Raw genomic sequence first — 17,773 nt, 5'->3', positions numbered from 1 at the left:
CAGATTTAGATACAAATTTTCAAAATTTTCCGAATTACGGTTCACAAAATCTCAATTTCTCAAATCCAAGTACTTTCACTCCGTTTCCTTTTCAACCACCACAAAATCCTAATTATTCAAATTCTCCAAATGTTATCCCATCTTTTGAAAATATTCAAATCTCTCAAATTGATTCAACATTTCCCATGTCTCAACATTTTTCTATGTCACAAGGTGATGGTGCATTTCCGAGTTTCGATTGTTCATACACATCGAATGCATCAGATGACGAAAATGAACCAGAAGTTGAAGAAGGCGAAGGTAATGAAAGAGGTAATGAAGGAGGCAATCAAGATGGAAGGAAAATTTTTTGGTCAAAAGCTGAAGAAGTGGTTCTTGTGAAGGCTTGGCTTGAGGTTAGTCAAAATAAAAAAAAAAAACTAACACTAACCAAAAGGGGGATGTTTTTTGGAGGAAAATTGAGGAAATGTATAATAATGTTAGACTATACAAACAAAGGTGTTTCGAAGAAGGTACTAATCGGGTAACACGAGAAGATTTGTTGAAAATGAGGGGTACGGAGCAACTTAGAAACCGTTGGAGAAGGATTAATGCTTCATGTTCTAAATTTTGTGGCTCACATGCTCATGCTGAATCAAAAAAGGGAAGTGGTATGAATGATGAAGATGTTATGAAATTAGCATATAGTATATATGCTAACGACAAAACAAAGTCTTCATTATGCTCTAAAACCTTTCAAGACAAGCATGTTTGGGACATCTTAAAACAACATGAAGCATGGAAACCAAGTGAAGATGTTGTTAAAAAATGCAAGGAAAAGACATCCACTCAAGGAAGTGACTCAAAGAGATCTCGTATCAATGAAGCTGGAAACTACTCCTCTTCATCAAACCCAGAAACACCAACCAGTGGTGATATTGGGTATTCAGGCTTTCCTTCTAGAAACGAATCTAGCAAAAATAAAGGAAAGAGCAAGGTGCCAAACATGCCAAGTGGAGCATGGCAACAATGGTTGGACACTGCCCAGAACATGAACCTTATAAGGCAATCAGAAAATGAAGTTGAACTTACAAGGTTGCAACTAGAAAGGGAGAAAGAAGCAAGGAAGCAAAGAAAAATTAATATGGAGTTATTTAAACACCTCGATTCAAAGCCAAACTTATCTTCGGAAGATCAAGAATTAAGGAGCACTTTGTTGAAGAAGTTGTTCCCCTCAGACTAATGTATTAGTGTATGGTTGATTATTGTCGTAATGTTGGTTGATTTCAAATAATTCCTTTTTTATTGTTCTTTTTTATGTACTTAAGGTCTGATTTGTAATTTGAATATTTTTAATAAGTTGTTGTTTGAGGATGTGAATGAATTTTATATTGTAATGTCATTATTAATAAAAAAAATTAAGTTAAATTACATGTCTCTTCTTATAATCGTATTATAAGCTTAATAATATTATTCAATACATTAAAGTTTGTATATAATAACATATAATTATTATTGATCTGACTAAACCTATTGATTCACTTTGATATATCACTGCAAGAGATGTACATTGATTTACATTACACTGTAAAGTATTTGATGTACCCAACACTGAAAAGCAAATATTAAATACTAGACATTGGTGTACTTAACACTGAAAAGGTAATAGTGAATTTTGTTCACTGATGTACTTAACACTGAAAAGGAAATAGTAGCATGCATCACTATGCTTTGACGTACATAACAATGTTAAGGTGATAGTGACAATGCAAAGGCATGCATCTCCATTACTTTTAAAAATTATTAACTACTTTATGAATCATTGCATGCATGCAAGACTTCAAATTTACCATATAAGACAAAAAAATTACTACATATCATACACACTTGTTCTATAAGATGGATACATCAGAGTGGGATTCCCTTGAACAACCATCCATTTCCCCCTATTATACTTCTACCTTCCATTCTCATATCAAATTTGGTTTTAAAAACATGTCATCTGACGATAGCTCCAACTCTTCTAATTCCTCTTCCAATTCAGAAAATAGCCAAACCCAACGATATGAAAGACGAAGGCAAGCCAATCGCCAGTTCGATCGAATGATGGATGAAGTTTTTATGTCCAATCCAGTTGAAGTATATCAAATGTTTAATCAAGTGCCAAGGCCACCAAGGGTTCCCGTTCCAAGGGATCGTGAGGATGGACACAGTCGTTTATGGAATGACTACTTTACCGACCATCCTGTGTTCCCTCCACAATTATTTCGTCGGAGATTTCGCATGAACAAACATATATTTCTCCGAATTAAGCAAACTTTAGAAGAACGTCATCCCTCCTTCCAGCAAAGACAAGATGCTACAGGAAGATTTGGTGCCTCTGCATTACAAAAATGCACCGCGGCTATGAGACTAATAGCTTATGGCACCTCCGTTGATTATGTGGATGACTACATTCGGATTAGTGCATCTCTTGCAAGAGATTCACTTCAGCATTTTGTGGAAGGAATAGTCTCTTACTTTAGTGATGAATACCTTCGAAAGCCCAATGAAGAAGATCTAGTAAGACTACTAAGGATTGGTGAACGTCGTGGATTTCCTGGCATGTTAGGTTCTATTGATTGTATGCATTGGAGGTGGAAAAACTGTCCACTTCGATTAAAAGGTATGTTTTCTGGAAGACCAGGTAAACCCACATTAATCTTGGAAGCTGTGGCATCATATGATCTTTGGATCTGGCATGCCTTTTTTGGGACACCAGGTAGTCGTAATGATATTAATGTTCTTGATAGATCCCCATTGTTTAATGATGTTTTTGAAGGTTGTGCACCCTCTATTAACTATGTTGTGAATGGTCGCACATACAATATGGGATATTATCTCACTGATGGTATATATCCTAAATGGGCGGCATTCATTCCTACAATATCACTACCACAAAATGAAAAAGAAGGTCTATTTGCCAAAGTACAAGAAGCTAAACGAAAGGATGTTGAGCGTGCTTTTGGAGTATTACAAGCTCGTTTTGCAATAATACGGAATCCAGCGCTAGCTCGTGACGCATCAATGTTAGGAAAAATAATGATAGCGTGTATTATTATGCACAATATGATTGTTGAGGATGAAAGAGATACATATAAAACGTATTACGATCCAAATGAATATGATCAAGCTACAAATGCGTCTTCAAGTAATGAAAATAATGAAGAGCCTTTTCAGTTCCAAAATAGCAACAACCGAATTGCAAGTTTGGAAACTTACATGTCTAATAGAGCACGTGTTCGTGATGAAGCTATGCATAAAGCATTGAAGAAAGACTTAGTTGAACATATGTGGCTCAAATTCGGTGTTCAAAGTAGGGACAATAATATGCATTAATAGATGTGTAATCGCAATATTATATCATTGTGTTTGTACTTGTTCGCGGTTCGTTATTATCTTTCAAAGACTTTTGTCATTTGATAGAATATATATGTATGATTTTTATTATTGTGGAATGTAGTAGGGTTACAATTATTGTTTGTCTTAATTAACGACTAATTACGTACTAATTAATATCAAAATTGCATTATTTTTAAATTTTTGAGATTTTATCTAATTAATGTATGCTAATAAATAATTATTAATTTTGAATGATTATTACCAAATGCATTATTTAATAATAATAGAATTTAAGTAATAAATTGTGTGGTGGGGTTGGGTAAAAGTAGGAGAGAGAAAATGTATAACCAAAATATTATGGTTAACTATTGGCATACATTGGTTATTAAATGGTTATAAGAGTGGTTATAAGTGAGGTGGAAGATGGATAAAATAATAAAATAATCAATAACCAAGGTGGGGTTGGGCAACCATTGTGTATGCTCTCAAGTGGATACAAATTTACTTCGTCTTACACAGTCCCCTAAACCCAAATAAGACGAGGGGAAGAAGAAGCTCATCAAATTACAGTCTTTAACAGCAGATACCAGATTACAACAAGAAATTCAGATTGTTGAGATTCAAAGCGACGATAATGATCTCACAGTTCTTCGTACTCTCTCAGCGAGGCGATAACATCGTCTTTCGAGATTGTAACTTTCTCTCTCCTCTTCTAGATCTGTTAATCAGTCAATTTTAATTGAATTTAATCTAAGATCTGTGATTTACTTGTGAATTTTTGTGTTATATTATTGTAAGTTTCTACGACCTAATCGATTTCTAATAGACTTTGATGGTTTTTAATTTTGATTGATGTAATCCGAATTTTTTTTATGGATTGTGATTATAATTGATTTCTGCATTTGCGGAATTGTTATTTATATTGTGGTTAAGCTGATTGATTGAGTTATTCTATGATATTTAATGAAGAAGAATTGCTCGAATTTGGTTGATCAGTCTGTTGTTCAATTGATTAGTCAAGTGGTTCAGATTTAGCGGATAGATTTCAGTGTGATGTGGTAAGAAGCGTCCTTTTGTCATGCATTGTGTGTATTGTGATGCGAGAAGTTGATTTTGGATGATTGCATCGAGGTTTCGGAGAGTCATTAGTAGATGGTTTTTAGTGAAAGATTATTTGGGTTTTATTTATGCGTAACGAGTTGATGTTAATGATCCGAGGCTCTTTGTGATCATTCATAAAGGATCAAGTTTTACACTTGTGCACTTAAGGAAATAATTTGGCATAGGTTTGAATTTGGATGCTTCTTGAGAGATAATAGTAGATTAGGTAGTATGAGAAGTTTGGGAACATAGTGTCTCAACATCTGTTCATTCCCCCTTGTGATCTAGATAGTTCGAAATTTTCGATACACTTACATCCTGAAGTTATATTTACTTTCTTTCATGATTTATCTGGTGAGTTCGGAACAATAGGATTTGGGTTAACTTTTTGGAATATATAAGGTTCAGCTGTTCAGTTCATATCAGTCTTTGAAATACATGGTTTAACAGTTAGGCACTTAGGCTTTTGGTCTTACCAACCAAAAAGTTTATCGGTTTATTTATTTGTGTGAAATACGGATGTCTTGTGTGGCTTGGGATGATAGTGCTCTTTTTTCTATTGCTAAGCTTCTTTATTTATCTCCTTGGAAGACAGCCTTTGTGATTTCTCATCACTCGTTTTCTATTTTCTTGGCTTGAAGATGTTCAGCTGTCACATAGACAACAAAAAGTTTACATCAGTCAATGTAATTAAGGGACCCAAGTAGCAAAATCAACCTAATACCCATTGAATTGCATAAGGAAATATGCTATTAACTAAGAAACACGCTCTTTATATGGAGTTATGGATGCTATTATGGTCGGTTAAGTATCATGTGTCTGCATTAATTACATGTCTTGGATTTGTATTGCATTAATTACATGGTCGGTAAAGTATCACTGTGCTTGGTAACTGTTGTTAGAATGGTAATATTTACATGACAAGTTTCTTTTTTCTTTTTCCTTTGGTCAAGTTTAAGTTGCAACCTAGATTTGGGGCCTCATCTTGCTTTATAAATAAACTTAGTCTTCTGAGACTTGGAGCATTCCATCTTATTTGTCTCTTTTTCCATGGCTCTTCATGCTCCAACAGGCCAACTTCAAATCACATGCTTGATAATGGCTATAATCCACTAATTCCTAAATTTGGCTGTAAATTTCTTCCAGTGCTTTGATTTGTTAATCCTGTTATTGCTCACCAATGTATTGTTTTCTCAGTCTTCCCCTGTCTTCTGGCAAGGTATCATCACATATATTGATTGTAGGACGGGGCATTTGCATGTCCTTTTTGAAATTGGAAGTCAATATAAAGAGAAAAAGTAGTAAGGGATATTAAATGTGAGAGTAAAATAATTGATGTGATCAGGAGAAAAGTTAATTAATAATCAATGGGCCTCAAATATTCGTGGGAGAGGTTTTTTTTTTTCAATCAATCAATCAATCAATCAATCAAAGCCTTAATCCCAAAAGTGGGGTCGGCTAACATGAACCAAATTTGATTATTCCGTGTAGTCATCAACATAAATCTTTCTCCTCCATCCCTTACGATCCAAAACTTCATCCTCACGTAAATCCATGCACTTCATATCCTTCCTCACTCCTTCCAACCAAGTCATCTTTGGTCTCCCTCTTCCTCGTTTAATCCCTCCATGGTCCCACTCTTCCACTCTTCGCACCGGTGCACCCTCGGGTCTCCGTCTTACATGTCCAAACCAACGCAGACGATTTTCCCTTAATTTATCTACAATGTCCGCCACACCTACTTTCTTGCGAATAACCTCATTTCTGATTCTATCTCTTAAAGTGTTTCCACACATCCACCTTAACATGCGCATTTCCGTAACCTCCATCTTTTTAATATGCTCTTTCTTAGAAGCCCAACATTCTGTACCATAGAGCAACACTGGTCTTATGGCAGTCCTGTAGAATTTTCCCTTCAACTTTAAGGGAATGCTGCGGTCGCATAACACTCCCGTGGCCGCTCTCCATTTAAGCCACCCTGACTTAATCCTGTGGGTCACGTCTTGATCAATGTCACCATTCTTCTGGATGATCGACCCTAGGTACTTAAAACATTCACTCATGGTCAAATCCTTTCCATCCAAACTCACCACTTCATTGCTTGTCCCCCTCTGAGTGCCAAAACGACATACCAAATATTCAGTCTTACTCCGACTTAGCTTAAACCCTCTAGATTCCAACCTTTGCCTCCATTGCTCCAACTTGACATTAACCCCATCCTTAGTCTCATCCACCAAAACGATATCATCTGCGAACAGCATACACCATGGAACCTCATCTTGAATTGGTCTAGTTAATTCATCTAGAACCGTTGCAAAAAGAAAAGGGCTTAATGCAGACCCTTGATGCAATCCGATTGTAATAGGGAAATCTTTTGTCAACCCTCCGCATGTCCTCACATTTGTTGACACATCCCGATACATATCCTTAACTAGGTCTACATACCTTCGTGGGATACCTTTCTTCAACATTGCCCACCAAAGTATCTCTCTTGGCACCTTGTCATATGCTTTCTCTAAATCAATAAAGACCATATGAAGATCTTTCTTCTTTACCCTATAAAACTCCATCATTTGTCTTATCAAATGGATTGCCTCCATAGTAGATCTCCCAGGCATAAAACCAAATTGGTTATCTGAAATGCTTGTGCATGCCCTCAACCTTTGTTCAATCACCCTTTCCCACAACTTCATAGTATGGCTCATAAGCTTAATTCCTCGATAGTTAGAACAATCTTGAGCGTCTCCTTTGTTTTTATAAACCGGGACCAAGGTGCTCTTCCTCCAATCTTGTGGGATCCTTGTAGCCGTCCATATCTTGTTGAAAAGGTTTGTTAACCAATCAATACCAATCTTACCCAAACACCTCCACACCTCTATCGGTACCCCATCAGGGCCAACCGCCTTCTTAGGTTTCATCTTCCTCAGTGCAATCTCCACCTCTACTCTCCTAATCCTTCGCACATACTCCATGTTGATTTCTTCATCACTCATAGAGGTATCTCCTATCACAACTCCATTACTTCCATTAAATAATTCATCGAAGTACCCCTTCCACCTGTCCTTGATGCCCTCCTCTTGCACTAGGACCATTTGGTTCTTATCTTTGACACACTTCACCATGCCAATATCCTTCCTTGCCTCTTGTCTTCTCTTTGCCATCTTATAAATGATCCTTTCTCCCTCCTTGGAATCAAGCTTTTCATAAACCTCCTGATATGCCTTTTCTTTTGCTTGGCGAACAGCTGCCTTTGCCTTGCTCTTAGCCTCCTTATACGCTGCAAAGGTTTCATCACTCCTACATTTTCCTAAGGCTTGATAGCATTCCCTTTTTTGCTTAATTACTGCTTTCACCTCTTCATTCCACCACGAAGTATCTCTCTGTACCGAAGTTCTTCCCCTTACTTCCCCTAAGACCTCTTTGGCCACTCTTAGGAAACAGTTCTTCATTCGTAACCAAGTCATGTCCGGATCCACCTCTCCATCCCAATCCGCTTCTTCAATTACCTTTTCTGTAAAAACCTTAGTTTTTGCATCCCTTAGGGTCCACCATCTTATCCTTGGTTCTTCTTGTCTAACTTTTTTCTTCGCCTTCTCTTTCAGACGAATAGTCATTACCAATAGCCGGTGTTGGGTGACCACACTCTCCCCTGGGATAACCTTACAGTTTATGCAACTTTGTCTATCTATGCTCCTTGTGAGCAGGAAGTCTATTTGAGTTGCATTTGCTCCATTCCGAAAAGTTATCAAGTGTGAATCCCTCTTCTTAAACCAAGTATTAGCCAAAATTAAATCATATGATTGGGCAAAATCCATAATAGCTTCACCACCGGCGTCCCTCTGCCCATACCCAAAGCCTCCATGGACACTCTCATAGCCATCTCGGCTCGCCCCAACGTGCCCATTTAGATCCCCTCCAATATATAACTTCTCTGAGTGGTGGACACCCTGCACCACCTCGTCTAGGTCCTCCCAAAATTATTTTTTATATCTATTAAAGTAGCAAGAGATTATGTAGGGTAGACTGCTGACCAAAAATTATTGACAGGAGGATTCCTTTGGGACAGGAGATACGGAGTATATTTTTCTTCTAAATAAAATTAAGTCTGCCTAGTTGTAACTGATACTGTAACTGTGCTGTGATTATGGCATGCAAAAGAACCTTTGTTTGTCAATTCATGTAGATATATATTGATGTTGTGCTTTCATATGTATGTTTACACAGATCGTGGGGATGTGCCAAAGGGAAGTACTGAGATCTTCTTCCGTAAAGTTAAATTTTGGAAGGAAGATGGCGAAGAGGAGGCACCTCCTGTCTTTGTAGGTATTCTTTTTCTCCTTCTCTCCCCTCCCCCAATAATAATTTGATTTTGTGAAAAATTATGGTCATATGGTGCATCAAATAGAGGGTGTCTAGTTTTGGTTGGGACATTTTTTTTGTGCTCTACACACACACAGACACGCACGCATAGCTGTATAAGTAGTATAGCTGTACAAGTAGTACAGTATAATGAGCCAAATTGAGCTAGTCCATTATAATTGCAAAGCAAGACTAGTAAATCTTCGACTCATGTGAATATGAGTGTCATATACGTATATACGTGCATATTGTATCATTCTTCCAGGCTGATAGGGCCCCCTATCAATCAGCTTCCAATAATTTTTACTTATTACCAGTCAGCACCTTATATATCTACTTATAAATTGTGGCACAATATTACCTTGCTCATGTCTGTTTATACATTATACAATTAACTCAAGATAGGCACAGATCATATTTAAAAGGATTAATGTATCATTCTTCGTCTCTCTTGGTCTCCATATACCTCTTTACTCCAATCACATCTCTTCCCAATAATCCTAACCATTTTGTTACAAGTAGGTTGTTCTTTCCTATGCTTGTTTGAGCATGCATGAAGCTGTAATTTAGCTCTTGTTTTAAACAAATTGTAACACCCTGTCCATTTAGAACTAGAGACATAGCGGTCAAGACGAAAATAATGTTACTTAAATAAAATACTTTAAAACTCAATTTAACGCGATAAAATAGATTGAAGCTAGTCCACTAAACAACCAAAACAGGATATAGGGATTTATTTATATCCAAAGGCTTAGAGTACTCATAACAACTGTTGAGGCAGAATAACCTCAATTGGAAACCAAAGTTTAACAAAAGTTCACATAATAACCACTAGGTAGTAAGGCTTTCAATCACCCTCGTAGAAGTCATCCACTATAACTAAGAGTAGGGTTTGGGAGAACTGCTAGTCGCTCCCCAATGACTGGGAATCAGGGATTATTCATGTTGTTGTTATATGACCCAAACCCTACTCTTAGTTATAGTGCCTTGGGGTTTTTTGCCTTCTGTTTTTTTTGCCCACACAATTGTATTCTTCATTCTATTAGGTTTAGAAGCCCTTACAAGGGTTCCCATGCTTTGCAGTCATGCCCAGTGCTTGACGATACCTAAAGAAATGTAGTATCCAATTAAGATTCCCTTTTTCGTAAAAGCTCTACCATTTGATTCCCTACACCAACAAATTCTGCTGTTCAGTAGTGCATTCATCCAAATCTTCATTTGTTTAAGTTATCCACACCCAACAGTTTAATGGCAATCGTGGAGAGCATACCCACAATGGAGAGCTTACCATGGACATGGATCCCCTTTGATAATCAGCTGTAGTAGCTTCAGCATAATAGGCCAATTATTCATTAAATGCGATTCAAAATGAAGAATACTATTTCTGTCTTCAATTATTTATTCATTTTTTTTTTGAACTTCACAGTTTAAAAGCACTTTAATTGCTAAAAAAAAGGGTTCCACAACAAACTTCCACATGCAATAAATCAAATGATCGAGTTGATCAGTATTAGCCTCAAATGATCGAGTTGATCAGTATTAGCCTCAAATGATCGAGTTGATCAGTATTAGCCTAGTAGGATTGTCACCAGCCACAAAGATATTAGTTCAGCAAGCTACTCTTCAGTCTCTTTTTCAAGCTTTCCTTCCTCAATTGAACAATTGGGTTCCCGTCTTTCAATATGGAGGCTATTTGATTTAGTCCTATTCCTTTTTATGGAAACTTGCTATCAATTAAATGTCATCCCCTGGACTTTTTAAAAGCGCCGTTAGCTACCTCTTGCTCAGGCATATTCCTTAAGTCAAACCTTGGGGTGACTTGACCTGATGCTCTAGGGTCTCAATATGCGTATGTCTCTGAATATCTGGAAAATTTTGTTTCTGATTTCCAGATACACTTTCATACCGTGAAATATTTACAGTATTATACATGCTTGAATTAGTTTTCCATTAACTCAGGATAGTGTGCTTTGCTTAAAGTGTCTTTTGGAAACCTTTATGCTACCATTTTTATGTTATATGTTTGGGTGCTTTATCAGTTATCTTGTTCAAATATTTGAGAGGTGATCCCGTGTGATACATTCCTTAATTCTTGCCCATGTTAATCAATATGAAAGTATCTGAGTTATGGCGGTGGTGGTTATGGCAATTAGAAATTTTTATAATATCTACTTTTATTGATTAGTAAGTTTCAGTCGAAAATTTTTTCAGTGGACATTTGAAAGTCAAAGGCTTGTTTGCCTTTAAACTGCACATGGAGAACTATTTTACTCAGACTTGGATTTATTGTTGCATGGTTACATATTGTTGGACACGGTTACATGTTTAGGTGCAAAGACTACATGATTTGGTCCAAATTGAAATGTTAATTGTATGTCGGTATCTACCGATGTTAGGGTTTTGAGTATCATACATTGGTTTTGAGTATCATACATTGGTGTTGAACTGAATGAACAATGTGAGTGGCATAAATATGAGAGCTGAGGTGATTATTAAGCATTATTACAAGGCCGTTTCATACATTGATATTGTTTTATCACTCCAGTGTGTCATATCCATTGACATCAATGACCATGTTTATTATTGCTTATGACCCTCTTAAAATTACATGGACCCTATAGTATTTAATGGTTTATAAGCCCCTTTGTTTAGTTGAGATCCAATTCCACAGTGAAAATTATTTTTTAGTGCATTGCTATATGATCATGTGCAAAATCCCTCAATCCCACCCCTCTTTGTTTTCCTGCCTTTCGTGTCTCACTGCTATTATTTGTTTTGAGATTGGCATTGAATTAACTTAATTATATTAAGGAAATCTTATCTCAACTCATCCCATGATACTGTCAACAGAATGTAGATGGAGTGAATTACTTCCATGTGAAGATTGTTGGACTACTATTTGTGGCAACCACCAGAGCTAATGTATCACCTTCTCTTATAATGGAGCTCCTTCAGCGTATTGCCCGTGTGACTAAGGATTACCTTGGGATTCTAAGTGAAGAATCTCTAAGAAGAAATTTTGTGCTGGTTTATGAGTTGCTTGATGAAGTCATAGTAAGTATTCCTTACACTTTTTCCCCCTTTTTTTTTACCTCGACACAACCTCATGACATGCTAAATAGTCTTTTGCGAAGTTTCTGTGAATGAATATACAAAAAGTTCACATCTTTTCCTATTTTCCTTTGGGTATATCGAGATTTTGATCTTTTTGGCGTGTACTGTAAGTGCAATAGCCATGATACCTTGTTTATAAAGATATGATGTTAATTTCATGAAAAGCTGTCAACAACCATGTGCTTCTATGCATCTGAATCATTAACTCGCTGTACAGGATTTTGGCTATGTGCAAACAACATCCACAGAAGTATTGAAGTCCTATATATTCAATGAACCAATTGTGGTTGATGCTGCACGGGTTCCTGCACTCGGTCCTGCTTCCATTTTCATGGTATGGGGTTAATCATAGTATCATGTCTTTTAAAAATGAAATTTTTCTTTCCTTTGCAAACTATTTGCTACTCCACTATTTGTTGCTTATTATAAGTTTGAATGTTTATAGCAAGGGAACAAAAGAATGCCTGGCACTGCTGTGACGAAGTCTGTGGTTGCAAATGAGCCTGGAGGTAGGAAGAGAGAAGAAATTTTTGTTGATATCATTGAGAAGATAAGTGTAACCTTCAGTTCCAGTGTAAGCACTTAACCCTATTTGATCTAATTTTTTTTTATATATATATATATATAGAAATGTGTGCCTTTAAGCTTCTAAAATTTCATAATTTTTTGAGTTCCATGAAATAATAAAGAAGTTTAAAACAATACTTGAGGGCTGCTAGCTTGCATGCAGATCAGCACAAATATGGGGTGTGCTTAATTCCCAATATAGAAATGTGAAGTGCTAACAATAGGCTCAAATATGTTCTGGAATGTTGCTACCTTGTTTTCCGTATTTTTCTATTGGAAAAAAGGGAGGGGGAGGGGTTAGGGTACAAGGAAGGGCTTCTAGATTTATAGACATAGTCTTTTTGTCATTGTAAAGTTGGCATTATACTAAGCCATCATAATTGATACACATACTACATTTGTTGAAAGCTTTTAACTGCTCTCTCTCTTTTTTTTTTTTTTTTTTTTTTTTTTTGGCTTACATGTTTCTAAGTTTAAACTGCAATGTTGCCTTTGCAGGGATATATATTAACTTCAGAAATTGACGGGACAATTCAGATGAAAAGTTACCTTACGGGTAATCCAGAAATTAAATTAGCTTTAAATGAGGATGTGTCAATTGGAAGAGGTGGAAATTCAGCATATGGTAATTATGAGTTTCTTTGAATTTTAATTTGTGAAGTTGTGGCAAATGTATCTCACTTAATAAGTTAATATGCTAAAAGCCCTCCTTTTTTCATTGTTTTACAGGATATGGTAATTCTCTTGGTTCTGGTACAGTGATACTTGATGATTGCAACTTCCATGAATCTGTGCATCTTGATAATTTCGATTTAGACAGAACTTTAAGTCTGGTTAGTGAAATTTGAAGGATTTGTGCAGCTTTGTTTCTAGTTTTGTTTTGAATCTCATTCTACCAGGGGTATTATAATTATACAATTTTATTATTTATTTTATTTTTTTTTTTTTTTTTTTGACACCTCATACACTGATATTTGTAGGTACCTTCAGATGGTGAATTCTCAGTTATGAATTATCGTATGACGCAGGAGTTCAAACCTCCCTTTCGTGTCAATGCTTTGATTGAAGAAGCTGGAGCCCTCAAGGTGGAGTATACTATTCTTTCGTTTCTGAGTGAAATATCTATAATATTAGTTCTCTGAGATGATAACTCAGTCTCCTTTTTGGCTGTGATTTGAATGTTTAAATGATCATGGTTGTGATTGCATCTCTAAGTTTTGAATCTCGGAGTAGAGAACTGCAGGTGAACCACCAATGGCTGATCTTGAGATAGCATGGTTCTGTGCATGTTATTTATGTTTCTCTGAAATGAATTTTTGTATGAAAAGGTTTACAAAAATTGTTATTCTGCATATGTGCCTGTATAGTGCTGTGAGTGGGTCAGCAGCTGTGCATTTTTTTCCAAGAAATGACATTCTAGTTTCATTCCTCGTGATGTTGATTGTTTGGCTGTCTTGTTTCTTCAGAGTATTTCTTATGACATTAGATTTAGTTTTGCGCCACTATTTTTGTGTGGTGGAGATGCTGAATATCCATCCACTTTATTGAATTTATCATGTTTTGTACTAGGTTTTTTTTTTCCTTCTTTTTTTCTTGAATGTCTGATTGCTGATGCTTGCGTATGGATATATTTTTCATTTTTTTTAATGTCCTGCGCATACAGTAAAGACAGAATTCTTGACATGTGGTTCTGTTGTATTTGTTGGTAGATTTGTGAAGTGGTGAAAGTTCTTGTTCATAGTCTATATCATTCTTATTCTCTATTTTTTAGTCTGGTTTCCTCTGACTTGAATGGATGGAGGATTGTCTTTACATATGTTATGTGGTTATCATCTGCTTCATATTTGTGTTGTCATGTAACAAGGGTGCCTTCACTGCCTTGCATAATAAGTTCTATATTAATTGTATTGTCTGATGTTTGCCTTCTTCATTTCTTGATTAGGCTGAAGTAATTATCAAAATACGCGCTGAGTTTCCTTCTAGTGCCACTGCAAACACTATTCTAGTTCAAATGCCTCTGCCAAGTTATACCTCAAGGTATCAATGTTGCTTTCATCCTTACTTGCACAGAACAATGTATTATTTCAGATAGTATTATTCTTTTCTGATTAAGCAACCTAATTTCTGAAGCCCAGTTACTGCTTACTTTATAAGCTTTTACATAACTACGAAACTGTTGGGCATGCCATGCGATGACCAAATTAGACCTTGTATGATTTCAAAGACTCTGCCTGAGTGTTTGGTGGTTTGACTACTTTTCAGAGTTAGCTTTGATGTGGAACCTGGTGCTATAGGACAGATGGCTGATTTCAAGGAAGCTAACAAGAGATTGGAATGGAGTCTAAAGAAGGTGAAGCTATTTTCTTAATTCCTTGTCCACATAGTTGTGGAGTGCAGCAATTGAATGTTGCAATGTACAGAACATTTATCTAAACCTTTGCAGTTGCTAATCAAATAATGTCAACAGATTGTTGGTGGAGCTGAGCATACATTACGTGCAAAGCTGACATTTTCACAGGAATCGCATGGTAGAAAATTTTCCTTTTTAGTTGCTTTCTCTGTGTTTGAATGGTCTCTTTTTTTTTTTTTAAAGATTTTGCTTTGTATATATGCAAATATGATAAGTTGTGCCATTTTTTTATTTCAGGGAACCTAACAAAGGAGGCTGGACCTGTCAGTATGAATTTCACAATTCCAATGTACAATGCTTCTAGACTACAGGTAACACTTTTGCTCATGTGTTTGCAAGTTCTTTCCTCGGAACATTAATCATAGGCCTTTTCTGCTATGCTTTTAATTGTTGCTTGGCCGTGCTGTTGGTTTCTAACATATGTGACTGATGCTGCTTTTGGGGTGGCAAAGATTTTTCCTTTTTTTTAATTGCTCCACATTGATTTTCACGTTTGCCAATATCCTTGAATATATACTTCTATATAATGTTGATGATTTGAAATTATACATTGAGACAAGCTCGATACATAATAACACCTGTAAAATAACTGGTGAAATTGGGGTATGTGAATACTGCATATAAGTCACAAGGGAACAACTAAAAAAGACCATCTCATCTTTTAGGTCGAATAATGGGCCAAGTTGAAGGGCCTTCTGATACTCGTGCAATTTTTTTTATGGTTTGAATGGCACTAAATTTTTTGTTTCTCTGTTCTAATTGTTTCCCTCAATTGTTTGTTATTCAGGTAAAATACCTGCAGATTGCAAAGAAATCAAAAACCTACAATCCTTACCGCTGGGTAAGATATGTTACCCAGGCCAATTCCTACGTGGCTCGTATGTGATCAATAGGTGTTCAATGTTTGAAAGCCAACTGCGCAGAATCTTCCATTCTGAAGGCTCATCCACTTGCACCCGATGCCTCTGTTGCTTGCCTTTAAAGTCAAGAAAAAGAGCTGAGCTAGCTTAGAAAACTTACATCAAGTACGTTGCTTTTAGAAAAGTTGTTTCTTTGTAAGACATTGTACATGTTTTTGTGTGTGCAGTTGAAGTGGGTTGAAAGCTCATGAAATTATTGTTTTTCATTTCAATTCAAAATGTCTGCATCTTCATGGGATACTTTGATATGATATTGCTCTTGGAATTTTTCAAAGTAACTCAAAATAATATTGGAATTTTTCCGAGAGTTGAAATGTTAAATCGGTCGGCTGATCAATGCATCACCACCATTTGACCTGGTTCCTTGTTTCAATATCAATATGTGGGTTAGCAGTCAAGTATTCATGAATCTTCCCAATACATATCTTCTTCCCTTGTTCGTCTATCGCATGTCGCTATCCATATAAGTTTCTGCTTCCTAGCATTCTTTTGAAATAAAGGATGGTTTTGGCACTTGCACTTTTAACTGTGCAGCTTGTAAAAACTGCTTCTGTAAACTACCAGCTAACAGTACCTTGTGTTTGGGCTACAAGAAATCTACAAGTAACAAGATATATTGAGGGATGGTTATACTTAATTGCCATTTGCTGTAGATAGGGATATTGTTTGACTATTGGGTTTTGAATCTGTATAAATTGGCATCGGTTTAATTAAATCAATTGGAGGTTGATAAGCATATCTTTGAGGGCGAATTTTGTTCCACCATTGTAACCCTATGAGATTTATTAGGGCTAGAAGAGTGGATTTTCGTGCTCACCCTTGGAGATCCATTAATCTCCGAGCATAAACCTAATTTTTAAGTTGATGCAAATCATGCAATATCCTAAAATAAATCAATCATTTTTTCAAAACTTACATTTTTGTTGGTAACTCTCGCTTTAGGTTGTCAATTTTTATATTTACCCTAAACGTTAATTTGCTATCAGTATTAATGCAACCATTTTGTGTGTCAATCTTATAGGGATTTAAAGTTGTTTTATTTATGATATTTATGATATCTCCACCTAAACGAAGTATACGGTATACTTCGGAAGTATACCACATTAACGTGAACAATTTGGCTTCAAAATGCCCTTTTTACACTTGGGTTTAGACTAAGATCTTAATTCAATCATTACAAAAAAAATTCAATTTGACTAATTTTTTTGACAATTATAAATCAATGATCAAATAAAAGTTAATCTAACTATTGCAAATTTTTTGCCTAATTGTGTTGCCGTGCTACAATTTAATGGAAAACTTTACTCTTAAGTGGTATGTAGAAAATTTTGTGGCCACCAAAGTCCGTGAATTATTTCCCCTTTTCCCCTTAAAGTCTTCATTTCTAATATTCAAGAACGATAAGATTACATCAAATAATAAAATATCACAAATTCGTCAAAAAGGAAAAAAAAATTAAATAAATAAAAGGAAATTTTGACAATTACCACCTTCTGTTATGTTCATTTTAGCAATTACCACCTTGTATTTTTTTTTTTTTTTGAAAATTACCACCTTCTACTTTCAAAAACATCATAAGTTACCACCTTCTTGCCCCCCAACTACCACATGACGTCATTTTGGGCTCATTCTTTCCCTTCTCTCCCTATTTCCCTCACATTTCTCATTCTTATTTGGATTCTCATCTCCCCTTTCACTTTTTTTCCCCCAAACCACCAATAATTGTTCGTCAATTTTGATTTGGAGGAGTGAATTGAAGTGTTTTTGATTGTTTGGGGGAAAAAAGTGAAAGGGGGGATGAAAATCGAGTTAGGAATGAGAAATGTGAGGGAAATAGGGAGGAAAGGGAAAGAATGAGACCAAAATGACGTTATGTGGTAGTTGGGAGGCAAGAAGGTGGTAACTTTTGATGTTTTTGAAAATAGAAGGTGGTAATTTTCAA

General features: G+C 36.0%; 2 protein-coding genes across 3 annotated transcripts; both read left to right on the top strand.

Moving 5' to 3' along the window:
• Positions 1 to 1,878: 1,878 nt before the first annotated feature.
• On the top strand, positions 1,879 to 3,357 carry LOC145640585 (uncharacterized). The gene has a single exon (XM_081691837.1). It carries the CDS (start codon positions 1,879 to 1,881, stop codon positions 3,355 to 3,357), a length of 1,479 nt encoding a protein of 492 aa, XP_081547963.1.
• A 495-nt stretch (positions 3,358 to 3,852) lies between these two features.
• LOC145638233 (AP-4 complex subunit mu-like) lies at positions 3,853 to 16,138 on the top strand. 2 transcript variants are annotated; one of them, XM_081689196.1, is made up of 13 exons: positions 3,853 to 4,052; positions 8,686 to 8,780; positions 11,671 to 11,874; positions 12,152 to 12,268; positions 12,380 to 12,508; positions 13,000 to 13,126; positions 13,231 to 13,334; positions 13,482 to 13,586; positions 14,444 to 14,538; positions 14,764 to 14,851; positions 14,969 to 15,029; positions 15,149 to 15,222; positions 15,699 to 16,138. In XM_081689196.1, the coding sequence occupies exons 1-13, from the start codon at positions 3,995 to 3,997 to the stop codon at positions 15,795 to 15,797; spliced, it is 1,356 nt and encodes a 451-aa protein (XP_081545322.1). In that variant the 5' UTR covers positions 3,853 to 3,994; the 3' UTR covers positions 15,798 to 16,138. The 2 variants fall into 2 exon arrangements, with proteins under 2 accessions (XP_081545322.1, XP_081545323.1); XM_081689197.1 differs by having other exon boundaries at positions 4,035 to 4,052; positions 8,686 to 8,784.
• Positions 16,139 to 17,773: the final 1,635 nt, after the last annotated feature.

Source organism: Chenopodium album, chromosome 7 (genome assembly GCF_948465745.1).
Source record: "Chenopodium album chromosome 7, dcCheAlbu1.1, whole genome shotgun sequence".
Classification (NCBI taxonomy): Eukaryota; Viridiplantae; Streptophyta; class Magnoliopsida; order Caryophyllales; family Amaranthaceae; genus Chenopodium; species Chenopodium album.
This window is presented reverse-complemented; position numbering and strand designations above follow the sequence as displayed.